This window comes from Porcisia hertigi, chromosome 30 (assembly GCF_017918235.1).
Source record: "Porcisia hertigi strain C119 chromosome 30, whole genome shotgun sequence".
NCBI lineage: Eukaryota > Euglenozoa > Kinetoplastea > Trypanosomatida > Trypanosomatidae > Porcisia > Porcisia hertigi.
The window spans coordinates 218545-245245 of NC_090589.1; the positions used below are offsets into that span (position 1 = coordinate 218545).

The following is a 26701-nucleotide window of genomic DNA, read 5'->3' on the forward strand; positions in this document are numbered from 1 at the left end:
TCATGAATGTCACCCAAGGTGAGAAGAGGCGAGTCCGGGAACGCCGAGAGACATGCCAGGCCTCTCTCTACAACCCCCACAGCAAGAGTTACAACAACGCCAAACATCTCAGCGGATGTTTGACCATTCGTGGGGGTATAGTGCTCGTGACGCAGAGACCGGTCAGCACGCCTTCACGATGTTATGTGTGGCATTCGACTCACTCCTTTCTTTGCTCCTCTATGTACTCCTTCTTTTGGCTTGCCTAGGTGGAGAACGTTTGCCAAACACACACACACACACACACGCACGCATACACTGATATCGAGCACCTTCTTGTAGTTCTACTCTTTCGGATTAAAGAGAAACTCCATTTGGTGGCGGTGGCGAGGAAAAAACTGCCCTGTCAAGCGGGAGCCGGTTCGATGTGTGTTGACATAAGAGGTGTGCCAACGCCGCGTCGGCACTCGAATGTCGCGTCCAAGCGCACACGCCAGACACCACGCGCGTCCGTCCTTTGAGTAGAACTGATTGTGCATAATGCGGTACTTGCAGTTCCAGCACTTGAAGCACCTCACGTGAAAGAAATACCCCTGCGTCGTTGGAACCCGCGCATTCCCAGACGGGACCCACACGTAGCTGTTGATGTCGTCCCCATCGATCGTCTTGTCGCAGTTAAAACAGCAGGCGCCGTCGGGCACAACCATTGGCTGGTCAACATCCTCGTTGTAGGCGGGAAAGTGCGGACGTGATCTGGCCTCTTCATGTGGCATTGCGGTGAGGTGGTGCGCCTTAGATTGCATCCACCAACGACGGCTGTGCTGCGTGCGCACCTTGTGCCCTGACGCCGGCTTTCCGTGCATGGCTCGACGTGAGACGGCAAGCGCTGCAGTGGATGTAGCGGCTATTATGACGGCGCTGCTGAGATTAAGTATAGACTGGTGCATGCGCTGCATCTTGTTTGCAGGCTGAACAATGTGCCGGTGTGTACAGATATGTATATATATAGATATATATTCAAAGAGAAGGAAAAAAATCCTGAGCCGCGCACATACTCACGGGCAAGTTTGCAGAATCAAGCGAAAAACCCAGAGCACACGGTTGTCGCACTCGCAGCGCCAGAGCACGGGCAATGGTCGCTCGGGGCACAGTTAGACGCAAATGAGGTCACGGCGGGAGCCTCAAGTTGTACTTCGCACCGATCCGCGTTTGATTTTTTGCCAACGAGAATGTGTAGAAGTTAATCAACGAATTGGTAGGAGATGGAATAAAGTGGGAGAAGAGGGAAAAAGGGGGGGAGGGTTGGACGCATCAGCCGTAACTGGCATTCTATTCCCGCGCACGTTGCCTACAGTCTGACATGCAATGTCAGAATGCAAATCGAAAAACTGAACTACTGTACCCTCACCCCACACACACACACGCATTGACTCCAGGCGGTACATCGCGTGGTGCGGAGCAGCAGTACGCACGCGTCGAGGTGAAGGCTAACCGAGGTCAGCTGAGCACAGCGCTGGCCTCGGAATATACCCGCCTCGGCTTTGCGTCTCGCGTCCCAAACACACAGACACACAGGCACACACCATTTATGCAGGCCACCGCGGGTTCCCCCCCCCCCTCGCGGTGACACACACGTCCTCACCAAAAAGGCTGGCAGTGCTGAGTGCGATACGCTTGAGTGACAGGGTCACTGCATCCATCACATGGGTGGTACACACCTATTCACTGTAACGCCTTGCTCCGACGCCGCGACATCCAGAGCCTCACGGCAGACATTGGTAGCGATATGTCACGCCGACTTCTCTGCGCCGTAGATGCTGGACCCCGTCACCACCAGAACTGGAGGTGCACTGGCAAAGGGATAGAGGGCGCTGTTTGACTTCCCCGCAATAAGGGTCACCCAAGAACCCTTCTCCACCCCCCCCCTTCCCTTCCTCGACGTCCCGCCCCCGCCCCCCCCCACTCCACCCCCCACACACACACGTCGAGGCGTGCCTGTCATCGTGAGGGAGGGGGGTGATGGAGATCCAGTAAGAGCAGTTGGACACAAAAGAGAGATGCGAGAAGCAAAGAAAAAACGAGTCAGTGCAGGGCAGCGCAGTTGGGCGCAACGGAACCACGTTGCATCCACTCATCCCTCTTTCTTCTCCCCTTCTCTGATTACCTCCCGTGAAGTGAAAGCACGCCCATGTGGGATTCGTGTCACCTTCAGCGGAAAGAGAGCAGGGGAGACAAGAAAGGCTGAGGTGTGGGGGCATTAGACAACGGCGTAAGCCGATGGGTATGTGTCGCAAGAACATCTGAGAAGAACGCTGTCATGACAGTGGAAGTAGCACCAGCTCGTCAAGGAGTTTAGGGGAAGAAACCCATCAAGACATACGCTGATATAAACGGCCACGCCGCGTGACGTCGCCCGTAGACCGTCTCCGCGGAGGAGTACATATTCATGATTTGATGCACTGTAGCCTTGACCTTGCACATAGTTCGCCAGGGAGGGGAGGGGAGGGGGGGGGGTGAAGCGCGTGGAAATTCCTGAGAGGAGCGATGGGGACGACGACGCCGGGCTGTACGACCCTGACAGAAGATTTCGTATTGTGATTGGTGTCATCATGGGAAGAAGAACCGGGACGCATTCGCACCAACTGCCATGCCAGCAGAGCACAAAAAAAAAACACAGAGCCATCACGCTACACGCGCGTGGACAAACAGTGAAGACTGCCGTCAATGGCTCTTCGCCAGACACCCTCAGAGGGAAGACCCCCCACCTACAGTGAAAACAAAGGGTACAATGCCTGTTCGATGCGCAGGAAAAAAAAAAGGAGGGGTGAGAATAGACCGGCATGAACAAAAAAAAAAGATGAAAAGATGAAAAGAGCGGTTTTGGTGGGCCAAAATAAACAGCGGGCGCCTAATCCTCAGCGCAAACCACAGAGAATTCGAGAGAAGCCGTGATGCCTCTGATTTCGGTTCGCCCGCTGGATTTGTTAAAAGTGCCTCCCAACGTGTATACGCCTACTTCTCGCGCTGACAGAAAGACTGCAGGCCGCTGTGTCTCGAATTCATGTGTTTCCGTGCCCGTCCATTTGGAGAAGATGGGGAGGGAGGGGAGGGAGGGAAGGGGGGGGGGGGCAATATAGAATTCATCTTCCTGAGAGACACGCGCCACAGCTTATCCCCTGCTGTCTCAAAATGCAGACGAGCGCAGAAACGCACAAGCGCACGGTGGTGCACAGCACACGCCAACCAAACGTGGAAACAGAGGAGAAACATACACACATACACACATACACACACGCGCGCGCGCGTATAACATCTGAATAGAGAAAGAGAAGTCTGACCTTGAAGTAAAAAAAAGAAATGAAGGGAAGGGAAGGAGGAGGAGGAACATGTCGACAACACGCGCACACACACAAGCTGCAGAGCCTACGCCAACCCCACCCACCACTTGAAAGACAACGTGAAGGGAAAAAGTGAAGTGCGTCTGTCCGATGATGCGCTAGTGCCTGTGCGCACACGCGCATGCTTGTAATCAAGTGATTAAACCATGTGTGAACACATCTGTCCTGCGTAACGCACACACGCGATGCCTCGATGGAGAAAGTGAGAGACACTCAGTGCCCACACTGAAGAGCGGAAGAGTTAGGAGGAAAGGGGCACACCAACACAGGCAAAAGACAGACAGACAAGAGAGCGAGTCTGCTAGCGTACGTCGAACACACCAACCTTCGACAAAGCGAGCACGTGAGCAGAAGACACTTTGCCTCCCCCCTCTGCCCCTCGCAGGCACTGCAGCATGTTCAGAGACATCCTCCCACAGACTACTCTCTCATACACGTTTTGCATTGAACATATGTGCACCTACCCGTCTGTAGTCGTTGACCAGAATATGAGGTAGAGCAAATCAAAGACTTTCGTGTTGAAGCAGAGGGATTGAAGCAGTAGTACAGTCGAGGAGGGGCGAAAACACCGGGTGGGGTGGTCGGAGGCGAGCTGTCGCACCAGCAGCCGTGATCAAAGTTGCCAAGAGAAAAGAAACCAAGAAAGAAAGGGGGAACAGAGAAAGAAGAACCGAGAAGGACGCGCAAGCAGAGGAGCCGGACGAGGGGAGGAAGCATGCGAGAAACGGTTGGGGAGTGCAAACGTGTAGGGAAACCTGGCAAGCGCGTTGAGGGGTGTGCGGAGTTGTAAGAGCTGCGAGAGGCGCACCACTCTGCATTGCACCTGCGCGAGCGTGGTATGGTGCAAGCAGGGGGGAGGGGGTGAGGCCTCGGGTAGTGGTGATGGTGGTGTGAGAAATCGGAGGCTATCGCCGGCTGAGTTGCAACATCCCTCTCTTCCTTCTGTCAGTCAGTACGCCCTCTCGGAAAAATGCAGTGGTGTGCAGTTGTCAGCGTTGGGAGACCCGCCTCACTTGTGCACGTTCGTAGGCACGCCAAGAAAGTGGATGGAGGGAGGGGGGGCGCACACTCTTAAAGAGAAGGCCGACGAGGAGTAGGGATAACAGCATAAAGATGATGGAGATCAGAAGGCTGCCGTTCTCGCCCAGCGAGTCACTTGGCGCCCGCGCCCTCTCGAGAGCCTTTAACGATGGAAGAAGTCTGTAGTGGACCGCAGGTGACTCCTCGAAGAAGAGCGATGTGTTCGCCTCGGTCGCCAAGTAAGTGTACGGCCACGACGTGTACGGAACAGAGCCTTCACTCGCCACCGCGCTGGCACTGCGCACTGTCAAAGACACCTGGCACTCCGCAGTGATCATGCCAGTGAGGTTGAGGCGCAGCACGTGGGAGTCGAGCGAGGAGGAGCCTACCCAGGAAAAATTGCCGATGTCGCGTAGGGGCGAGCCGCACCGTAGAACGGCCGACACTGTTGCACAGCGGAGCATGTATATGAGGAAGGCGGCGTGGTATTCAGTGAGCCCGCGCATGTGCAGGAGCGAGCCAACGGAGTAGAGAGGGAGGAGGGCGTAGTCTCGCACACCGATCACGAGCATCGTTTGATCTGTGAAGAGCCGGGAGTTGTTGTTAAGAGTGATGGCGCGGACAGGCAAGCGCGGTGCACGCATTCGGAGGCGGTACCTGGAGATGGCGCTGTAAGTGGGCCGAGTATATACAGTGGTGAGCCCTCCACGAGCAGCCGCCATCACGCTGCACTCCTCGTCACCGAGCCCGATGGTATACTGCAGAGCCGCAGAGAGGTGCGGAAGCGCAGGAAATACGTCGGCCACCACGCGCGGAACGCTGAGACCGTACGTGCAGCTGGCCATCCCCTCCTCCAGCGACATCGTCCGGGGTAGCCTCGTGCCGGGTATGCTATAGCCGCTGCTGTACCAACCAAAGGAGACCACATCGTGTGCAGAGGTGCTGCCATGAGCGACCGTTGCGTCTGGGTCAATGAAAACAAGGCCTGGAAGACGCATGTGCGCCCTTGGAACGGATGGGCCGTCTGGACGGCGCTGACACAACAACTCCTCTCGACTAGCCGAAGACCCAACATTGCCCAAGACGCGCTGCGGCACGCACAAGCACGCGTTGCGCTTCGCCGTGGCGTTCAGCACCGTGTAAGAGCCAGGCTGGCACGTCGCACACACCGGACCAGCACACGTATCATCTGACGCCATAACACACCCGTAGCCGGAACGACAAACGCCATCGAGTCCCATTGTTGAACGTAGCGACAAGAAGCTGAGCCTCGAACTCACTGTGGCGGTCAAAGCAGGGAACGGGGCCACGTATAGACTGAGAAAGGGGACGTCTGTGAGAGAAGTCATGTCTCTGTCTTGCGAACCAACGAAGGCCGCTGCATTTGACTGCCAGGTAGCCTCAGCTGAGCTCAGTGCCATGTGAAGCGGACTGACGGTGGCCTTCGTACTTGAGAGGCGCGCCACCATACCCGGCACGTAATCGTAGTGCAGTGGTAGCGTGAAGGAGCTCGGGCTGTTCCTGGTGTGGGCAAGGGGACTGGTGACCATCCATTGTTCGTGCTCCCGGTAACCGGCCATCCATCCTGCAACCGAGAGGTACATCGTCGTGTTCACCGAGGGCTGATATGCAGCCTGCGACTGCTTGAAGAGCGGCCAGTCTACGGCCACTGGGCTGCCAATCGCTGTCGTGTCCGCGTAGAATGTTACGGTGTTTGTCGAGCGGCACAGCACAACACGGTAGGTGGGCTTGAAGAGGTGCTCCGGAGCCCACGACACGACAGTCCATGTCCAACTGCCACTGAGTACAATGAGCGAGGACGGAGCAGGGGTCGTGGAAGACGTTGTGTTACGGTCGCCCGAGGCGGTGGGGGCGGTGGTGCTCTGCGGAATCGGCATTACAGAGACATTAAGCAGTAGCCGAAGAGTGAAAGAGAGAGAAGATGGCGGAGCTGTGCCGGTGGAAGAAGTGCTGGAAGCCGCCTCGCTGCTCTTGGGATGTTCATAGCTAGAGATTAGGAACAAGGACCAACGCGATCGAGATGCGACCCCCTCATGTCCCTCCCGCAAAGCGACCAGCTCATGGCCAATGGAGGTGATCACAGCACTAGCACCCGTGTCCGCTGCCTGCTGCTGAGAACGAAGCAGCGACGTGTGCATCTCCCACAGCAGAGTGGCGTTGAGCTGCATTGCCAGCTCCCAAGCGAACCCGCTGCGATATGGTAGAAGATCTGCAGCTAAGGGAGTCGCTGTAGAGATTGAAGAGGGAAAGGTGGGCTGCAGCAGGAGACCCGTCGACCACAACGCTTTCGCTGGCACAGCAGAAGACACAACACGGTGCATCAACGCGAAACGACACGACATCGGCTCGTCCGTTGTGCCGCTACCTACGAACGCAAACACACGTGCATCGTAGGATCGAGCAGGGAAGCTGTAGGGCAGCAACCACGCAGGCCCCACACACGTGTCGAACCATCCCCCATTGCGCCTGTCGCTCATGACGGAGGTGCTGTTGTAGAATAGGCCAGGCTTGGAAACACAACCGTTGCGTAGCGGTGCCTGGTAGATGTTGAGGCAGGCGTATCGGCAAGCAGCCCTGGAGCTGTTGAGACCTGGGCTGGGGCTTCCAGCGAACACAGCGCCTGCAGGAAGAGTGGGACAGCCGTGCATAAGGCCGTCACCTGGGCAATAAAAGGGCGTGGGTTCCGACCGTGATGCAGAGCACGTGGAGGGACACACTTCACAGGTTGCCGTGTCAGTCCTTGCGTAGGTGCCGGCAGCGCACACCTCTGGCTTCTGCGCCTTCACAGGAGCGCCGCGGTGGCCCTCATTCAATGACATGCCGCTTGACATCGTCATGAGTGCGGTGCCGGGGGTGGGGCGGGCTGCACACATCCCCTTGGGTGCGGAAGCTATTACGGTTGGCGTGTAAAAAGACCTTTGGCTTGTAAAGCTTGTGGAGGCCTCCTGAAACATCGTCCAGACGACAGAGTCGCTGTGGGCCGAGGCGTTGGCAGTAATGGAGGTTGGTGGCAGCGGCATGGTAGACTCATAGCGCGTGATACCGGGTACAGTGCCGGAGGGAGCCGCCACGGCTTTCATCTGGCTCACGTCCCAAATGACACCTGGAGTATCCCTGAAAGCAACCCCCAACGGGCCAGCGCGTGCCCTCAGCAGCGCCTGGACACATTCGGATGGAGATGTTGTTGCGACAGACGTAAGGGGCGTCGTCGCGTCGAGGAAAGCGGTCAGGCACGTCCAGAACGACTTTTCTCTGTTTTGTAGCGACGAAGACACGCGCGCGATGTGTGCTGCAGTGGCCTCGTGGAACGCAGTGGCATTGGCCATGGCGTCGGCCACAGAGGCCTCGCGCATTGTTTGCATAGCCCACGAGTGCCTGTGCGTCACGGACTCCACCCAAACCGAAGAGGACACGTCCAGAAACGGTGCGTCGAAGAGGGCGGTGACGGAGAGCAGGTATGTTGTGGTGACGCAGTAGGTGCGCTTCAGGAGTGGCTGAGCGAGCGCATCCACCTCCTCATCACGAAGGTCATCTGCGCCGCCGCCGCCGCTGGAAAGGAGTTCTTTTAAGTCGTTGAGCGCGTTCTCCATGTACGCGGCAAGGCGTGCGAAGGTTCGAATAGAACGTGTGCTGCGGTTTGAGACAGAATGGCGAAGCTGCGGCCACTCATCGACCATTGGACACAAAGTCCGATGCGGGGGCGCCGGACCACCGGTGATGGACGCTTCTGCCGACTCGTTTAGCGACGGCGCCATATGAAACGGCGTTAGCGTTGCGAGTGCAAGGCGGTACAAAAGTGTCCACTTTTGCTGAAGCTGCGGCACGTACGTGGACCAAAGGTAACTGCTCCACTGCCCTGCAACCGCTCGCTGCACATCTGCTGCCTCCTCCTCATCCAGGGAGCCCAGAGAAGCAGTTCTGTAGACACGCGCTGCGTGTTCCGCGTGGGAAAGAGCGTCCACTGCACGAGGCACTGCGGTCCGCAACCACGCTCGCTGAGGCAGGTAGTCACTTACAAACACAGTGAGGAGCTCTGCTGCACTCAGGCCTCTAGCGGCAAGTGCCAGTGACTCGTCGCCGCGCGTGGCGCTAGTGGCGGCTGCCAGGGAGTCCGCTGTCCAATTTAGGTGCAACGCATCCACCTCGCCCAGCACACACTGCTTGTACGACGATCGAAGAGTTCCTACGCAGCTGTTGGTAAAACTCTGGCCCATGATAGTGTAGTAGCACCCGTGCCCCAGGTCGAGTGTGCCTACCACCTTAGCAACAAGGGATGAATGGCCGCTTGATAACCCACTCCAAGACGGTGAGAGGAGATATACAGGGCCGAACTGTGTGTCGAACATGGAGAAGGTGAATGGAGCAGTGATCCCACCTCCGGATACGCGTGTGTGCGCACACACCGGCCTCGAAGACCCAGAGGGGGTCTCTAGCTGCTCCTTCTCCAGAACATAAGCGAACCCACCCAAACCCCAGACAGGCGCCAACACCGCCTCCGAGAGCTGCATCAAATTAGCAAAAGCTTTTCCCGCGGCGATGCGGTCACCAACCTGCACGGATGCTGTTGGCTCCACGTTGGGGGATATCTGTTGCGTGGTTGCGCCAATCATGAGACCAGAGTCGCCCCAGCACGTTAGCAGCAGCAGTGCCCAACACACGCGCACACAAAAATTCCGTCCATCTGACATGATCAGCTTCGCCCCGTTGAGCAATGGGGACCAGTGATCAAAAGTAAATAAATAAAAAGTAAAAAAATATATATAAATATATGCGTACGTAGGAATATGTGCAAGGGGATATATCGGAGCTCTAACCAGAGGTGAGGAGATAAACTTGAGAACAAAACTTGAAAAGAAGAAAATGCAATGGCGTTATTACCGGGCAAGAGTCGCATGAGTGCACCAGCACTTCTCCACTGATCCCTCACACACACACACACAAACACACACGCGCGCGCGCTTGCCCTCTCTGTGTGTCTATGTCTACTTGTGTGGCGGGCGTAGACGCGGATGGCGCGACGTGTGAGGCAAAAGAAAAAAGGGAGGGGAGGGAGGGAGGAAAAAAAAGCCACGAAGGGGAGATACAAATAAAAGAGCAAAAAGAAATTAGAGGATACAGCGAAGTTCGTGTGTGTACAAATTTGGGGGTGGCTGTAGAGCGAATGGACTCACAAAGCGCACCTTAATAAAAAAAGGGGAGAGGGGGGGGTGGGTCACGCAATGCTTTGATGAAAGCGAAAATAGTAAGACGGAGCGGGGGGAGGGCGAAGAAGCCCACAGACCCACACAACCCTGGCGGATGGCCAGGCAGTCGTGAAGCTCAAAGAATTTATATAGAGGGGAGGAGACGCACCCAACACTAGCGAATGACGAGAAAGAACGGTGAAAAACAGAAACAAAAATGGGCGTACACGCGTTGTCGAAGGCTACGACGGCTCACTATTCACTCTCTGCAAGGTAAGGCGAGACGAAGCTCCTCTCAAGACGCATACACACATAAAAGTGGAGTCAAAGAGCGCGAACAGTAGCACAAAAACAGTATGAGATGTGTTTGCGTTAGCGAGTGATCAGCGTTGATGCGTGCGTGCGTGTGTGTGTGTCAGTGGTGATGAAGTAGGTATGCAAGATTACATTCCAGTGAATGCGGAGAGAGAACATTGGGGATGTCGGGGGGAGGGAAGGGATGAGTGGGTCATCCTCAGGAAAAAAAAGAATAAGGGGAACAGAAAGAGAGAGGAGAGGAGAGTGACGGGCCAGCGGCGCCAGCAGCATAAAGAAGTACGAAACCTGTGGGTAGGTGTGTGTGTGTGTGTGTGCGTGGTTGTTGCTTGGGGGGAGGGGCGATACAACGTGTAGCTTTAGCGATTAGGGCACGCATCCATGCGTGCCCCGCCCCATATAAAAATCTGGCGTGTTGCTAAACCACTCGGTCAGCCCCACCCCCCCCCACCCTCCCTCATCAATCATAAGGGCTAAAGTATAGTCGCATTGAAAATCGAAGCCATCGCGTCTTCAAGTGGGAGCACCAGTGCAAGAAGAGGCGGCGGGTGAGAGAATACCACCGCGTTTCGCACGACTGATGGCGCTCCTCCGCTCTGTATCGTATATCTCTACCAAAGGGCCACTGTGGCTCATCCCCTCGCTTGAGCCTTCCCCTATCCGTTTCTTGGATCTCTCTTTCCCCCTTTGCTGTGCATTTGTTATGCAACCCTCTCGACGCCGATTCTGTGAGGACTCTATGCGCTCGGATACACACACACAGACACACACGCGCACAGCATGTGCGACAAAAACGCGCACATGCATCACTTCACGCCATCCTCAATGCGACCAAGTAAAATGGTAATCGATGGCCATAAAACCCCAACACCAAGAAAAATCCTCTCCAAAACACACACAGACACACACACACACATTCATAATAGGGAAAAAAGAAAGACAGTGATGAAGCCGATGGCGGAAAGAAGATAAACACAGGGGGGAACACTCGCTACCCCCGGTCTGCGAAAACAAAAGCGTATAACACACCACCAAAGTGCCCGGGCTGGGCGAACCAACAGTACGTACACACATGCACATACACAGAGAGACGCATGTGTGCGTGTGGTGTGTATACATGTATGGGTGTACAGCTGCATAAACTGGGGATAATGCATCAGGTGAGTCTGTAGCCCAGCCCCTAATCAATTCCTTGTACCGCGCTTCCCCTCCATTTTCCTTTGATGCAGCTCCTCGACAGCCCCCCCCCACCCCACCCCCACGTCTACCTCTCTATGCTTACTTGAGGTACTCCTCGTCTAACAAGGGGTGGTCGCGATCGTCTACAAAAGCCAAAGAATCCCCAGGCCACTCGTCCGCCTCGCTCTCACCGAAGAAAGACCCTAGCGACAAGGCATCGTAGGGAGTGTCGGCGTCATCGTTGGAGTCCCAGTAGAAGTGGGTGAGACGATCCGCATCCACGTCCTGAACGTCAAAGAAAGTGCTGGAGATGTCCTCTTTGTTACTATCGTGCGTGCTTCGATCTTGCGAATAGCCGCGCTTGCCCTCCCAGAAGGAGCTAGTGTGAGTTAAGCGGACCAGGGAGGAAGACGTTGAGGGGGGGCTGAGAGGCAGAGCCAACGCGGTGGCCGGGGCGCGGCTCAAACCCCCTTGGAAGAATCGCGTGCCACTCAGCACCGACGGCATGCAGCAACTCGCGCGGCGAAGAAGCCCTGGTAACGCCATTGATTGAGTTGCGTTGCACGGCATCCTTGATCGAAGTTTGGACCGAATCCCCCTTCCAAAAACAAGCGAACAATCCCAACGAGTTCGTCTACCGTGTGTGTGTGTGTGTTGGGGGGGAGGAGGGAGAAGGGGGGAGGGGGGAGGGGGGGGATACCTTTACACAACACTCACCAAAAACAACAAAAATAATCAAGGTGTGATGGGCGTCCCCCCCCTCCCCGCCGCACACAGAGAGAAGCAGACACGGCCTCCTTCCCTAAGTCTGTAATCTGCGCACAACTAGGCGCGTGTCTGCACGTTTCCAGGGGTCTTTCTCTGCAAGCCACGCCGTCTCACGCCTCGTAAGTCGTCTCCCCCTCCTCGAGAGACGTCAGTGGGAGTCAATACCACAGACGGATAGTGCCCCCACCACCACCACCAAAAAGAACGCCTTCTCTGCCCACCCCCCTGATCGCCAACTCGATTGTGGACAGGCGTTGGGCGAGACAAGTGAAGGAAAAGATGCCTCGAAAAAAAAAAAGAGGGGACGAAGGAGAGACGGTGGCGCGCTCGCTTCTCCACTTTGCTTAGAGCTGCTCTGGTGATTCAGGTCAGTCGGTCACTACTCAAATATATCTGAGAAAACACCACGTGGGTGGGCAAAAGCGGGGCAGCCGCGGTGGTACACACGCACACAAAGCTGGTGCCTCCACTGGCGCTGTATAACGTCGTCAACGAAACAAAATTCTTAGACGCGGATGAAGAAGCGTGACACTGACAAAGGATGTCTATGAACGGTGTGTGTGTGTGTGTGTGAGAGAGTGTGTGAGAGTGCGCGCTTGTACCTCCCTCTCGACTGGGTGTCTCGGGGGTCACACTAAAATATTGCGAGAGGGTGAAAGTGCGGAATCAGGAGGGATGGCAGCGTACGGGCTCCCCCTCAGCTCTGAAGAGAAAAGGGCAGAAGAAAAGAGCGGCACTGTGCAAGCAGAGGCGGGGAGGCGAACAAATGTAAAGATCGGGCGGCAGTCAAGGACAGGCGTATCGACTCTGGAGTGCATTCGTGCAGAGAAAAGAAGGGGAGGGTGTAAGCGCTATTTCCCGAAACGGACCACGAAAATTCGAAAAGGAAGTGTAAAGCTTCTCATGGAGTAACGGAGGTACACGTGCGCCTCCCCCGATCCACCGACACATGCACGTCTACGGCAGGGGAAAGGACGACGGTGGTGGTGGTGGTAGCAGTAGTAGTAGTAGTGGTAGTGTGGGATGCAATAATGAAGAGACGTGCGAGCCACCGTTCTTCAGTAACACAGAGCGGCACGGCGACAGACACACACATACACACACGAGAAAAAACGAGAGGTAATCAAGCCAAGGAGGGCGGGATCAAAAATTAAAACAGCAACGATAAGGACAAAATACAAACAGACATCCTTGATTGAGCACACACAAGAGGAGGAGACATGACCACACATCACATGTCTTCCCCACTTCTACTGCTGCTATCGAAGAGCTTTGGCTTCTTGGCCTGGTTTGCGGAAGCTGACCGCTTTGAAGTGAGCCCGCTAGCGTCACATGGCACTCTTAACGAGAGCTGCTGGGACCTCCGTCCGCCGGCCATGGAACCACCAACGGCTTCGTCCGTGTCGCTAGAGTCGGTGCCAAGCGCATGTGGGAAATTGTGCCGCGTTGAGGACTGCCGACTTGGGTCTGCTGCCGCCGCTGATGCCGCCTCCTGTTTCTTCCCCTCCCGTTTCTCGGGATGATGGTGCAACAACGACGCAGTGGCAGGCAGGGCAGTTTTGTTGTCCCTCTGCACCCCAAAGACAGACGATGAGTTCGACGACGACAACGACGAAGTCCCCTCACTCGAGAACGAATCGTGGCGGAGTTCAGACACCCGTCCTCGGGCGACCTCTTCCACCTCAGAGGGCGAGCGGCGATGAGCGGGTGGAGGAGCGAGAGCGGCGAAGGCACCGGGAACACCACTGCCGACAGCCAGCCCGTTGTTCGAGCCCGCCACGGCCTCTGCAGAGGCGTCGCTCTCGTTTGATGGCGGAAGAGGCGGCGGCACACTTGCAAATAACATCTCTGCGGTCACTGCCAGCCCCTCGTCTCCAAGTCTGTCACGAACACCACCGCCACTACTGTGACAAGCCAACGCGGTACACGGAGGATCAGCGTAATCAGAGGCAGGCGCTGCAGCCGGTGGCGACGGTGGTAGTGGTGGTGTTGGTGGTGGTGACGGGTCCGCGTACTGCATCACAGCAGTGGGGTCACCGTGCGATGGGGGAGCCGGAGCACCGGGTGTGGGTACTGCGCCATTTACTCTCTGGGTGGTCAACGCGCTCTCTTCCGTTGTAGAAGTGGGGCCCTCGACAGGGTGGGTTGGTGACGGTGGGGTGAAAGCAGGAGTTGCTCTGAGAGGTGTAGCAGCGGGGCTGGCTGATGTGTCAGCCTCCTCCTCCACAGGAGGGGGCGATGGCTCGCCACACACCGTCGCCACAGCTGAAGAGGAGAGGACGGTAGTAGTTTGACCCCCTTCCTCTTGGGGCGCAGTAGCCTCCTTGGCAGAAGTAGGTGGTGGTGTTGCAGCAGCGAGGCGTAAGCCCACCAACGCATCTGTCGCCTCCTGCACAACAGCCTGTCGAGCCGCCGTCTCATCAGCCAGAAGACACTGCTGTTCCGCGTGTTGTACACTACGCTGCTGCGCAGTGCGAAGAGCGTAGGCAAACTGGAACTGTAGACCACTGAAGGACGTGTAAGCCTCCGCCTCAACGCCGGCACGAACAGCCTCCTCCTCCTCCTCAAACAAACGCAGGGCGGAAGAACACGCATCAATCCATTGCTGTCGCGCCTCCTCTGGCAGCTGACGCCGCCGTCCCTCTTCCTCCGACGCCAGCTCGTCTCGTGCTTGCATCTCCTGCCGGAGCAGCATCACTTGGGCCCGCAGCTGCGATGCACAGAGCTGCACCACCGCTTCGCCGCCTCTCATAAACTCCTTCCAGAGCGCCTGGCGTGCCGCAGCCTCCTCGCTCTTCAAGTCCTCCTGCGCCCTGCGCTGAGCCGCCAACCACGCCTCAATCTGGTTAACGGTAGACCACCACTGCTGCTGCACCGACCATCGCTCCTGCGCTTCCTCCACACAGCAGTCAAAGACCATACGGCCCCCGTGCTGTTGCGCGTAGAGTTGTGCCACGGCCTCTAGCGTGGCGTCGTGCGCGACTGTGAGTGGCTTCAGCCACTCATGCTCGTAGTGATAAGCCGCACCCTTCACATAGAGATCCAACATGTCATCCCAAAGCCATCGCTGGCGCTGCGCGATGTTCCGGATGCGGGTTTGCCGCCAGAGGTCCAGCTGGAACTGCAAATCCACTCGCACAGGGCCATCAGTCACATCACTGCCCTCTTCACCGTCGTCAGTCGCGTAGCTTTGCTGCTCAGCGGCGCGCACCTCCTCCATCATTGCCAGCAACTCATCTTGTGTACACGGGTGGGTCGCGTAGCTTACAAGTTCACGCCAGTGCTGGCTCACCGTGTCCCGTGCCGTGCGGCACCGTGTCTGCCATTGTGCGAGCTTGTACTGCAGATGCGTCTGCGTGCGTGTGGCGGATGCGAGCTGCTCCTCCAATGCAGTCACCTTACCGCCCAGAGTGCGGCGCAGTGCCATGGCGGACTCGATACTTCGGCGCACCTCCTCTTTGTGTGTTTCGACTTGTGTCTTGGCCCGCTGCAGGTTCAGCCGCAGCTCGTCCTGGTGCCCCTGCAGGTCGGTTTCTGCAGCGTTGCGACCCTCCACCTTTCCATCACGAAGACCTCGCATGAACTGCTCCTCGGCAAGTCGGTGACGATCCACCTGATGCTGTCGCTCGCGGGCGTCCAGCTCATCGACGATGTCCCGGCGCAGTATATCCGCGTCGGTGGTACGGTGACTACGCTCGTCCTCCATGACCTGCAAGTAGTGCAAACGCTCTCGCTCCGCCAAGCCACGCGCGGTTGTGAGCTGCCCGTCAATCCACCGGCGCTGAGCCTGAGCCTTGTGAATCCCCTCCTCAGTCGCGGACAGCTTTGTGGCCAAAGCGGCATTACGGCGACGCTCTTCGCTGAGTGACTCCTGCATCGCAGAGAGCCGCTCTGCCATGCTCGCGGAGGTGACTTGGTGTATGTCGAGACGACCCTGGACCTGGCGTAGCTCCTCGTTGGAAACCTCCAGGGTGCGCTGCAGCGCTCCAATGTGCCGCTGCAGATCTTCTTGCTCTTGGCGCTTCACAAGAAGCGCATCCTTCAGTTTCACAAGCTGCCGATCCCGCACCAGCCGCTCGTCCATGGCTTTCGTGGCAGCGCTGTTCTTTTCCGCCAACAGCCTCTGTGAGTCCTTCAGGGCGCCATCCATACGCTGCTGGAGCTCTTTGTTGCGAGCCTCCAGGGCCTGTATGGTGCGGTCGCACTGATCGAGGTGCTCCTGCGTCGTCTCCTCCTCCTCCACCACCCGCTGCACCTGCTCGAGGAGGGCGCGGTTGCTCAGCAGTGACGGCTTCGGGCGGTCGACGTACCGCTGCCAGTTCTGAGAAAAGATTGACGTCACGTCGCGTACATCTTGCGCGGTCGCCAGAGCTGCGTTGACGCCGAGCTCCACCTTGCGGAGCAGCGACATGTGCTCTACCGGGATGCCGCTCGTGCTCAGAAACGCGGGAACGGAGGATGTGGCAAAGGTGGTGGTCTGCGGCGCTCCCACAACCACCAGTGCCTGTTCCGAAGGCGCAGGAACCAGTCGACTGCCCTCGTCTACTTCTGTAGGTGCATATACAGAGGGCAGTGCCCCTTGCCCGTTGCCAGTGGCTAGCCCAATCGATGCAGGCTCCTCGCGTACGTGCTCGACACGCACCAGGCGAACCACAAACACCAGTCCCTGTGTGGAGACGCTCACCAGAGAGTCGGAGACGCGTCTGGTGAGACCCGCAGGAACGACGAAGACGCGAACATCGTCCTCACGCATGCCCACAACGCTGCCCTCGAAGCCGAAGCATCCCTGTACAAGCTGCGCGGCACTAGCCCTGGGCTGGAACACGTAAAGGGGCTGCGGTTGCTGAGAAAGGGTAGACACCCCGGCCGCATCGCCTCGGTGTTCGCCAAGAGCGCCGAGAGCGTACATGTTGTCCCTCTCTGTTAATTCGTAGGAGCTGAAACTCATGTGTGCCCTGTCCCCGAGTTCAAGATGCAGTGACGACGACGGGAAACTCAAGTCGTACTCAAAAACTGAAGTGGCCGATGCCCCCGAGAGGACATAAAACGCAACGCCGCAGCCAGCCAAGAAACGGGCCTGCTGAGCCGCGTCAGCAAAGTAGACACTCCAGCGCTTTTCCACATCGTCCGTGAAAGAGATGTGGCCCGATGACGCGTGAACAACAAGACGCAGTGATGTGCTCCGTGCATCCACGTAGTTCATGCGTGCCACACAAAACGTGACCTGTTGTGCATTGTAGCAGACAAGGCTGTATTTGGGAGGTCGAGACGGGAGGGTCACAATGGCACAGATGCACTCGCCTTTGCTGGAGGTGGCAGCCGTGTCGCTTGTGGAGAAAAGCTCCACCGGGAAGGCACAGAGAGTCTCCTGCTTCATTTGTCTCTGTGCTCCCCCTCTACACGTGTGTGTGTGTGTGTGTGTGGGTGGGGGGGGAGGGGGGGGGAGGGGGAGGGGGAGGGGGATCTGGTGATACCAGAGCAGGGGTGAGGAAGGAAAAAGGAATACGAAGTGCCAGCCCAGGCACCCCTCTTGTCCTGCGGGCGAATACTCGATAAGATACACCAAGCGCACCCAACGTGTGTGGGCAAGTGTATGTCTATGAACCTGGCTCTGAATGTGTGCTCCAATGTGAAATGAAGCAACAGCATCGACACCCGGTGGCGGGTCCAACCACCATCGACATGCGCAGATCCGTGAAGATGGGCCGGTGCACACATCCGATGGCATCAAGAGAGAAACAGCGGGAGGGGGGATCAAATATTCTAGACGCGATACAGACAGACAAGACAAGAGGAGGCAGCACAGCACAGCGCTTCATGCCTGGCCAAATAGGAAAAAAATGCCTACGTTGGCAGTGGGATTCAGAATTCGTGCGTCCAAGAGCGAGGCGCCGCAGTGCGAAGGGCAGGTGATTAAAGGAAGGAGGATACGGTCCCTCGGCAAGCGATCCGTACCCATGACCTCACCCTCGTCACAAGTATGCCGTAACGGCGTCGGCATGACTCGCGGTCGTAGCGAACCACTCTTTTTTTTAGGGCTTGTTGCAGGCTTTTGATGCTCATATATTTGCGAGCTCGCGCATTTGATATGAGAAGAAAAAAACAGAGAAGCAGAGACCCAAATTATACTGCGCACACGGCGTTATTTACTAGAACTCGGGAGAGGCATGTCTCGGACGACAACCCCCTGGCGCGCGGCGCTCATTAATCTTGCGCGTCCTCGCTGGTGTCGCGTTACGCAAAGTGGCCCGCTGCCACCACCGCCGAGAGTGTAGCGACGTTCCAATCCACTCGGTGGCCCAGAGACACGCTTTGGCGGCATGCAAGAAGAAATGAACATCAGTGCCACCGCCAACGCCAAAAAGACAAACGCTGCCAGCCCCATGGTCGTGTTGTGTGACAGCGCCACGCCACACTTTTCACCTATCCCGTGCCCCTCTCCGGCGCGGTCTCGACCCCCCTGCAGACGGAGGGGGAAGCGCTCGTGGAGCAGCTCAAATTTGAGCTGCAACCCGCGCAACCGGTCACGGTACTCACTGGACTCCCTCACGGTTTCTTTGTATTTAGCGTAGAACTCGAAAAGGAGGGCGCGAGTGCGGTTGTGCTCCTGGGCCATGTAGCGTTCGCGCTGTATTAGCGACGACAGCTCCTGTTGCATGGTGCGTTGCTGCCGGAGAAGCTGCGTGATACGAGATGCCGCGGTCCCTTGATAGATATACTTGGATGTGGAGAAGCTCTCGCTGTTGGTAAGGCTCACCGGTGGGGCAGAGGTACTAGTAGGAGTGGTTACTCTTGTGATGTCGGACACACCACACGTCGCCGGTGCAGACGGACCCCACACTGTGACCCAGTCTGAAGCTGCGCACTGCAGAGTTGCATTCCAGCTTGTGGACTGGGTAGCGTCGCAACCCTGCCCCTGCAAACCAGGCGTCATCACAGTAAGTGCTGATGAATCTGTTGACCCACACAATTTTTTCCGCGCGTCAGCCGACAAAGCAGCTGCCGGAGGGGTGGAGAGAAACTCATCGGTGTCAATCCTCCTCGAGGTCTCATCAGTCACAGCGGCGTCGTCCCCCTTGCCGGCCGCGAGCTCGTCAATCGAGTCCAAAGTCGTCGGGACCCCGTTCGCCTGTGTAGTGTCACTACTTGACAAATCCGTGCTGCCACCAGTGGTGAACGGTGCTGCCACCTCCCCCAGAGTCGAGATAATCGGTGGCAGGTGAAAGCCGTCCACATCCTGCGACACACTGCTGACCTCTGCACCATTGTGACGCGCTACTGGATCGTCGTCCTCGTACCGCACCAGGGTATCGAGCATGTCGATTCCGTAGACCTGAAAGGAAGTGATTGTGCACCACGGCTCCGCTCCGTGCGAGGTCGCCCACTGCAGTTTGATGTAACGCACCGGACTACGTGGGGCGACATCAAAGTACTGGCGGCCGCGCCGCCGCTCCGCCTCAAAGTGCCCGAGTACTACCCAGGTGGGCGTCGGGTACTGTCGACTGCCAAGCAACGTGAAGTTGCGCACACCACTGCTGAAGTGCTCAGCGTTGCGCACCACCACCGAGCGCACCTCCACATCCCTGATGAGCTGTATGACAAACTGCTTCCGAGGTGCATCGCAGGGGCAAAGCACATACTTTTCCACGCTGTCGCTGATGAGTGCTGAACCCCCGTGGCACGAAGGCGGCTCCATCGACACAACCGCCGCCCCGAGGTACAGTGAGGCGTAGTTTGTAGAAAGGGCTGGCATGGTGTCTGTTGAAACACGTTTTGGTTGAGACACGGACGGAATGGCGCTTCCTGCGGTGGTACGACGCCAAAAAAGGCTGAGAAACTCCGCGGGTGCGAAGACTAGCATGCACAGCAGCAGCAACGCGCATAGCACTCTTATTTTCTCTTCTGGCCCCATGACACTCGCATCGAAGCAACGCGACGTGAGCGCGATGCGGGCAGCGCGTTATATAGGTGATAGGTCAGAGAAAACAACAAAAAAGGCATGCGTGGAGAAAATATATCCACACGAGAGGGGGGGGGCGTGTTGATAAAGTGGTGGAACGCGGCAGCTGTCGATGGTGAACTCTCGGATACATCTAAATCAGTCGCACGTTTGTGTGTGTGTGTGTGTGTGTGTGTGATGTCAGAGAGAGAAAAAAAGAGGCAGGCGGGGGAGGAATAGATGCGTGAGAATTGCACCGAGGCTATCATCGGCAAGAATAGCGTGTGCCTCATTCCAATAGTCCAGACCCATGCGCGCACACACACACACACACTGCACGCCTCCCCCCTCCGGCCTCAGGACTGTCCACAGGTACAAGGAGTAGTGCAAAGAAGCGGTACACAAGCCTTGGTGCACTCGCTATGTGAGTCAACTGGACACGACGTCTGCACCAAGCCTTTATTGGCAGTTTCGCAGGTCACTCCGCAACAACTCTCTTTATGCCAGAGGTCATCTGGCAAACTTCTTGGGGTGATCCGGGGTTCAACACCAACGGGCTGGGAAAGCAGCGTAATATACACCCTGAGTCATGCGGACGCGGTCTACCACATAAATGGCCCCAATGCATACACCGGAACAAGCTGCTCCAACGCAACAGCGCTCAGGACCCCACACACTGGCGACATTCGCAGCGATACACCGCTTTGACTTCTCTAGGCCCGAGGTACTTGACCTCGTCCCAGGCAAAACGGATTGAGTCTTCAAAAGAGAACACCTGGTGCAGCTTGGCTTCGCAGCGGAGGGGGGGGGGGCGGGGCAATGGACTCCCTCCCCTTCGGTACGTCATACGCTATGTCGGCCGTCCTCCAGGATGTCAAAAGACAACATATATATATATATATATTTATATATATATATGGCGGTGTGCAAGCGAAGAGAGAAAAGTCATCGGGGAGGGGGAGGGGGCCTGAGAAGCTCGGTATCCCTACTAACGAATACACACACACACACACACAACCTTAGGAACCACATCCCTCACTTTCGCATCCCCCCCTCCACACACACACACACCTCTGCCTATGTTACTGAATGTCTGCCAACCAGTCGTCGTCATCACCGGCCACGTTGTCTACAGTGATGCCAGTGTGGAGGCGGTCCTCCTTCAGAAAAGCCTCAGCTGCGACATCGTCCGGTAGGAGGGAAGACTTGCACTCGTGTGCCGTGATGGGCCATACTTTGACGCTGTCCCTTTGTTCCACCACGTACGGGACCCAGAAATCGGCATAGCGGCCGCACTCCTGTGCAACCACCTCCAACTTGAGCAAGAAGTCGCTGTAGTAGGCAGCGTCGCCCTGTGTCACGCAGAGCTGGCGAAGAGCGATCATGCAGAGAACACACTTGCGGTAAAGGGAATCCTTCATACTTTTGCGCAAAATCTCCCAAATGAGGTAGCTGAGGTCGTCCTTTGCCTTATTCACCTGCGCTTCCGTTGCAGCAGGGCTGTACACAATCGCTGAAAAATCACCCACGGGGTCGACGGTCGAGATCTCGAGTGGGGCACCGTCATTGATGATGTTGTGGGGGGCAGTGGAGATGCTGATCACCTCCAACGCGGCACAGCTGCCAGCAGACGCTGAATCGACATCCTCGCCACGCCCCCCGTCGAGAATAGCAGCAGCAACCGTGGACGGGGAACCACCAGATCCCTGTGCAGTTGATGACGGCGCCCCTGCCTGAGTGTTCAGGAGTAATGACGGTGTCGTCAGGTTCTGGTACCACGGCTTGCCCTTCCAACCTGCACCATTGCCGTTTGTCAACGGTGCATCGGCATCGTCTTCGTACGGGAACGCGCTCGCGCAAGACTCGAGCGTGGACCGGTGCGCCGACATAGCCTCGTACACCTCGCCGCCCTCTGCGAAGAAATCAGTGGAGGTCCCTCTCAACATGGGCAGGAGTTGTGGCATCGCTGCTTCAGATGAGGCCGCCTTGGCTTTGTCTTCCCCGGTCCACACATCCACAGTGGACAACTTGGCTTTAAGAGTGGCGTAGTACTGCTGCAGGAGTGGGTTAAAGGTATCTTGTGGCGCTAGCACCGAGCTACTCACAGAGAGACCATCGATCAGGTCGCTCATCAACTGCTCCTCGGCCTCGCTGAACTGCAGCTCCAGGTATTCCGAGAAGCAAAGGGCTCGCGTGTCCTCAGCGAAGGGGAGAGGAGCCAACACCAGGCGGCGCTGCTCTGTTGTCGCCTCCGCTGTCCGCGCGAAGCACACACACAGAGACGGAGCGGCGTCCGTCGTGCGGACAAGCCGAACAAGCATCGCCTTTTTGTTGGACGCCATCGCATCCACCAAGGCATTGAAACCGCGCTGTCCGGCATGGTCAGCCGCCAGCGGCAGCAACACACGTGTGCCCCCCATCAAAATGTACGGCTCCACCTCGGTCTCTCTGACGAACCCGATTGCCTCTAGCGAGCGTGGGCCTTTGATCCTCATTGCGTCACGGTCCGCCTCGGAGCACAGGACACAGTCTACTCCCAAGAGGAACGCCTCCACCCGCTCTTCCTTTGAGAATGTCAACGGCTGCTCGTCACTGCCCCCGGAAACGACGTACTCGACGCTCTGTACCACGTCTGCACCGTCTTGGGTGCTCCGCCGCAGCGCGGGCAGCCGCTCTTCCTGTGTGAGAGTAAAGAGCTGAGTGGCAAGCCGCACGTCGCCGATGCGTAGCGCAACCCTGAATATTGGCTGCTGGTGGATCTTTCGACGGTGCAGCGAGGAGAAACTGGCCAGTGCCTCTGCGAGGCTGGCGAGTGTGCTCGGCGGCCCTAGCTCCGTGCACAGAGCCTCGAGAACCTTTTCGTTTTGTGTCTTTGTACACAGCTCAGCCCACGCAACAGCGTCACCCCCGACGACTCTTCCGTGTTCCTCCTGCGAATTCACGCATTCTGACAGCACTTGGAAATCGACTCCGATCACCACCACCGTCACCTGGTCGCGCTGCAAGGCGTCGATTAGAGAAAGCAGCTCCTCCTTGTGTCGAACCTCGTGGCGGGCGTCCGTGATGAGGCAAATGCAGCGGTTATACTTTTTATGGCTCGTGCGTGCTTGGAGCATAGCCACCGCCACATGAAGGGCGTCGATGAAGTCAAACGCCTGAGTGGTGAGCTCTTGCGCTGCTGTGACACCGCCAGGGGGCACCGTGACACCTGCTCGAGTGGCGGCGATGGGTACGAGGGTCTGCTTGGTTGCTGGTCCGAGCTCTGTAGCCACTGTGATATGGCTGTACCGCACGTGTTCAGAATGACAGTAGGGTGCGCTGTGAGACTTCTCGGTACCGGCGAGGATGACGGCCACCTCGTCCGATGGCGCACACACCATCTTGTCGGTAACAATTTGGGTGCACAGGTCACACGCCCTCTCCAGCGCATCAGCGCGGTGGAGAGTGACGTCCAACACCAAGACAGTGGCATCCTTGAACATGAGGCAGGAAAGACGCTATGCGCGCACAGTCCAGGGAAGCCTGTCTCTCTATCCTTTGTAAAAGAGGGGAAAGAAGAAGCGGCAACAACTTGTTGCATGACCCAGTGAGTGGTGCAGCACGCATGCACACACAACAAAGTAGCTGATAAGACGGGGGGGGGGGGGAGAAGAGGAGTGGAGTGGAGGGAGGGGATCAGTGGCTCTGTTTTGGTTCAGTTCACCGGGATCGCTTACAAGAATGGCGAGGGCAACCCCAATGTGGGACAGAGACGTGCCAACACATAATGTGCGAAGGATTGGAATGCGGTGAGACCATCTCTCCCTCTGCTCTTCCCTCACTCGCCGGGACCATTGAATAGCATTACACATGTGCGTTTGACTACACCACACCATACACAGAAACACCTGCGCCCTCTCCGCAGTTCGATCGCATGGAGCAGGGCAGCAAAACACGTGTCAACGCAATGCTAACAGAGCCATCCGGGGCACGGCATCAGCCTCAAGCTCTACACACACACACACACACAAAAACGTTCATGTCCACGAAAATTGAAACGGAAGGGGGGGAGGGGTAAACATCAAAAAAAAAACACACACAGCGAGTAGCTCACAGCCGAAACCGTGTTTCGACAAAAATCGAAAACGAAGAGGGGGCATGATGAGGTAAGAACATCAATGTCAACATGCAGACGCACATACTTTGCTTGGAGATTTTGAAGAAAGTAGGGGAAGAGAATCACGGGGGAGGGAGAGGGGGGGGGGGTAAGGAGGAGGAGAGGGGGAGGAAAGGGGGAGACCATCAGAACAAGTTGTCTGCCTGTGGAGAAGGTTAATTGCAAAAACACAAAAAGAATCGCATAAGAGGTCTTCCCTCCTCTCCTCCCACTACAAACGGTATTTATACCCAAAAATACCCACGGGCTCTCGTCAGTTGGGCGATAACCATATGCAGCAAACGTGATACCCTCCCGCAGCGTCATGGGGACAATTTTTTTTTTAGGAGGCCGCGCTCGTGCGCGCCAGGACCGCTGTAACCCAAAGAAAAATATGCTCGCAAACGAGAATAAGTCAGTGTTTACACGAAAAGAGGAGAAAGTGTTCTGTGCAAAGATGCATCAAAACGATGATATGGGCAGTGAATCGATAAGCCGCAAAAAAAAACGAGGAGACGGTCGTCGCGAGACTGAGAGAGACCAATATGGACACGAGAAGATGTGGCCAGACGTACGGTCAAATCAGGGTGAGAGAAGACGAACAAAGCGGGGAGGGGGAGGATGTAAGGAGCTACACGTGATGATGAGGTATGAGCAAGGAGAGGAACCGCTACGGAAAATCAAGGACCCTGCTTCTTGTGCTACCCATCTCTAATATACATAATGCTCTTCCTCCTCCTCCCCCCCCCCCCCATCCCGTACCGCGGCTCTCCACCACCCACCGTATCACGCCGACACGGTGACACACTCCCACCTTTATGCGGTGAGCCAGCCCTCTTCCACAGCTCCTGCAAAACTAGGATACCTTCTGCCTCGCAATCTCAAGCTCCCTCACGAGCATGCGAATCGCGTTGGCTGCCTTAGCCTGATACACAATGAGTTCCACGCGCTCTGTGCGCAACGCGCGGATCATGGCCTGGGCGCGGTCAATGTCGTTCAAGTCCTCAGCATCACGGGGCAAGCGTGCGGTGGCTGGACCGATCATGGCGTCGAAATTGCCAAGGGTGCTGAGGTAGTCGGTGCCCTTTACAGCCGCAAGCTCAGCACACAGCTCATCTTGGCGGCGCGTCGACTGCGCGCGCTCCATCTTGTAGCGCAGGGCAAATGAACGCATCTTCTGTGCGAGTTGGAAGCACTTGCGCTGCTCCTCAGCCACTGCAAGCGCGAGCCGCACCCGCTCGTCACTGATCATGCGCAGCTTCTCGTCACGAAGACTAATCATCTCCCGCAACTCCTGATTGGCCTTGGCCCAGCCGCCGCCGCCGCCGCCAGCCGCAGCGTCGGTGCTAGACAGACCGCTAGCTGGGGTCTCAACAATCATCCTCAACTTTTCCGGCGGTACGGCCTCACGCAGCTGCACATTCTCAGTGCGCAGCATCGAGTTCTCATCGGTGAGCAGCTTGATCTGGTCCCTAAGAGAGGAGATGCGGTCTTCGTAAACACCCCGCTCCTCTTCCAGTGCTTCCTCGAGTGTCTTATCGTTTTTGTTGTCGAGATCAGCCATGAGCTGGAGGTACAATGCCTTGTAGTCCAGGACCTCGTGGCGCTTGGCGTCTTGCTTAATCTGACTGGCGCGTTGCCCAAATAAAATGGCGCTCAGGCTTTCATCCGTGTTTTCGTCTGAAGGGCTGATGTTGACAACGAGGGAGGTGTTGCCGTTACCCATGAGCGAATACTGGAGAATGCGGGTCAGCTTCGACTCGCGGAAGGGGGCATGCTGTGCATTATCGGTCAGCGCAGCCACAACCTTGCCCAGGGTCAAGAGACTGCGGTTGATGTGGGTGGCCTCGTCGAGCGTTTTTCCCTCCGCATGTGTTTTGCTTACACGCTCGCTACCCGCAAGATCGCACAGTACCAAGCGACCCTCCAGCGCCACCGCTGGCCCGGAGGGGTCAGCACCAATCGTGACGGCACCAACCCTATTCGACTTCTTGATGTTTAGAGTGAACACAGTATGGGAGCGAGAGCTCGTGCTGTTCATGGATGTACCCGCCATCTCTTTCCGTGACAGGCCGGTTTTGAAGAAAGCCATGGTATCCTCGTAGTCCTTCACCTCCCGCTCAATGGGCAGTCCGGAGCTGTCCGACACCATCACAACATCGCCGCGGCCCTCCGTGCCAATCTGAATGCGCACCTTTCCCTTCTGCTCATCCAGCAAGTCCGTCAGGATCTCGTTGTAGAGTTGCACGTAACTGACGCTGCAGGCGTAGTCGTGGTGCGGGTCGTTGGCGATCCTGCTCCAAATGTCATGCATAGACTGCTGCAGAACACCCTCATTTTTCGGGTCTTCGTTGCTGATGGTAAACGTTTTGCCGGAGCCGGTCTGACCGTACACGAAGAGGACGCCATGCTGACCGTCGAAGGCGGACTCGACTGCGCCTTTGGCGAACTGCTCGTACACCTCCTTCTGTGTCACAGTTGGCCGGAAGACGCCGTCGAACAAAAACCTTTTATCAAATACCTTCCCGCCCGACTTACGGCTCACAGAGATGGCGCGACTGTCCCCCGCATCGTATTCGATGTTGTTGAACGTATGACCCTTCTCATGCGGCACCGGTGGACGCACACGGCAGAACACCGTGATGTTCTTCGGCGCTGACATTCGGCTCGTCTGTGTCTGTTGCGTGGCGATGACGAAGTGAAGTCCACAAAGAAAAGAAAGAAGACAGACGCAGACGCTCGTGTATTATGAAACGACTTAGAG

General features: G+C 56.9%; 7 protein-coding genes across 7 annotated transcripts; all 7 read right to left on the reverse strand.

The window, feature by feature from the left end:
• Positions 1-323: 323 nt before the first annotated feature.
• JKF63_02825 (uncharacterized protein) lies at positions 324-935 on the reverse strand (the record flags this gene model as incomplete). Its single annotated transcript, XM_067898849.1, has 1 exon — positions 324-935. One exon carries the CDS (start codon positions 933-935, stop codon positions 324-326), a length of 612 nt encoding a protein of 203 aa, XP_067755293.1.
• Positions 936-4366: 3431 nt separating this feature from the next.
• Positions 4367-9106, reverse strand: JKF63_02826 (uncharacterized protein; the record flags this gene model as incomplete). The annotated part of the gene is made up of 1 exon (XM_067898850.1): positions 4367-9106. One exon carries the CDS (start codon positions 9104-9106, stop codon positions 4367-4369), a length of 4740 nt encoding a protein of 1579 aa, XP_067755294.1.
• Positions 9107-11194: 2088 nt separating this feature from the next.
• JKF63_02827 (uncharacterized protein) lies at positions 11195-11665 on the reverse strand (the record flags this gene model as incomplete). Its single annotated transcript, XM_067898851.1, has 1 exon — positions 11195-11665. One exon carries the CDS (start codon positions 11663-11665, stop codon positions 11195-11197), a length of 471 nt encoding a protein of 156 aa, XP_067755295.1.
• A 1429-nt stretch (positions 11666-13094) lies between these two features.
• JKF63_02828 (uncharacterized protein) lies at positions 13095-17240 on the reverse strand (the record flags this gene model as incomplete). Its single annotated transcript, XM_067898852.1, has 1 exon — positions 13095-17240. The coding sequence occupies one exon, from the start codon at positions 17238-17240 to the stop codon at positions 13095-13097; it is 4146 nt and encodes a 1381-aa protein (XP_067755296.1).
• A 765-nt stretch (positions 17241-18005) lies between these two features.
• JKF63_02829 (uncharacterized protein) lies at positions 18006-19775 on the reverse strand (the record flags this gene model as incomplete). Its single annotated transcript, XM_067898853.1, has 1 exon — positions 18006-19775. One exon carries the CDS (start codon positions 19773-19775, stop codon positions 18006-18008), a length of 1770 nt encoding a protein of 589 aa, XP_067755297.1.
• A 1109-nt stretch (positions 19776-20884) lies between these two features.
• On the reverse strand, positions 20885-23284 carry JKF63_02830 (uncharacterized protein; the record flags this gene model as incomplete). The annotated part of the gene is made up of 1 exon (XM_067898854.1): positions 20885-23284. The coding sequence occupies one exon, from the start codon at positions 23282-23284 to the stop codon at positions 20885-20887; it is 2400 nt and encodes a 799-aa protein (XP_067755298.1).
• Positions 23285-24793: 1509 nt separating this feature from the next.
• On the reverse strand, positions 24794-26599 carry JKF63_02831 (uncharacterized protein; the record flags this gene model as incomplete). Its single annotated transcript, XM_067898855.1, has 1 exon — positions 24794-26599. The coding sequence occupies one exon, from the start codon at positions 26597-26599 to the stop codon at positions 24794-24796; it is 1806 nt and encodes a 601-aa protein (XP_067755299.1).
• Between the last annotated feature and the right edge of the window lie 102 nt (positions 26600-26701).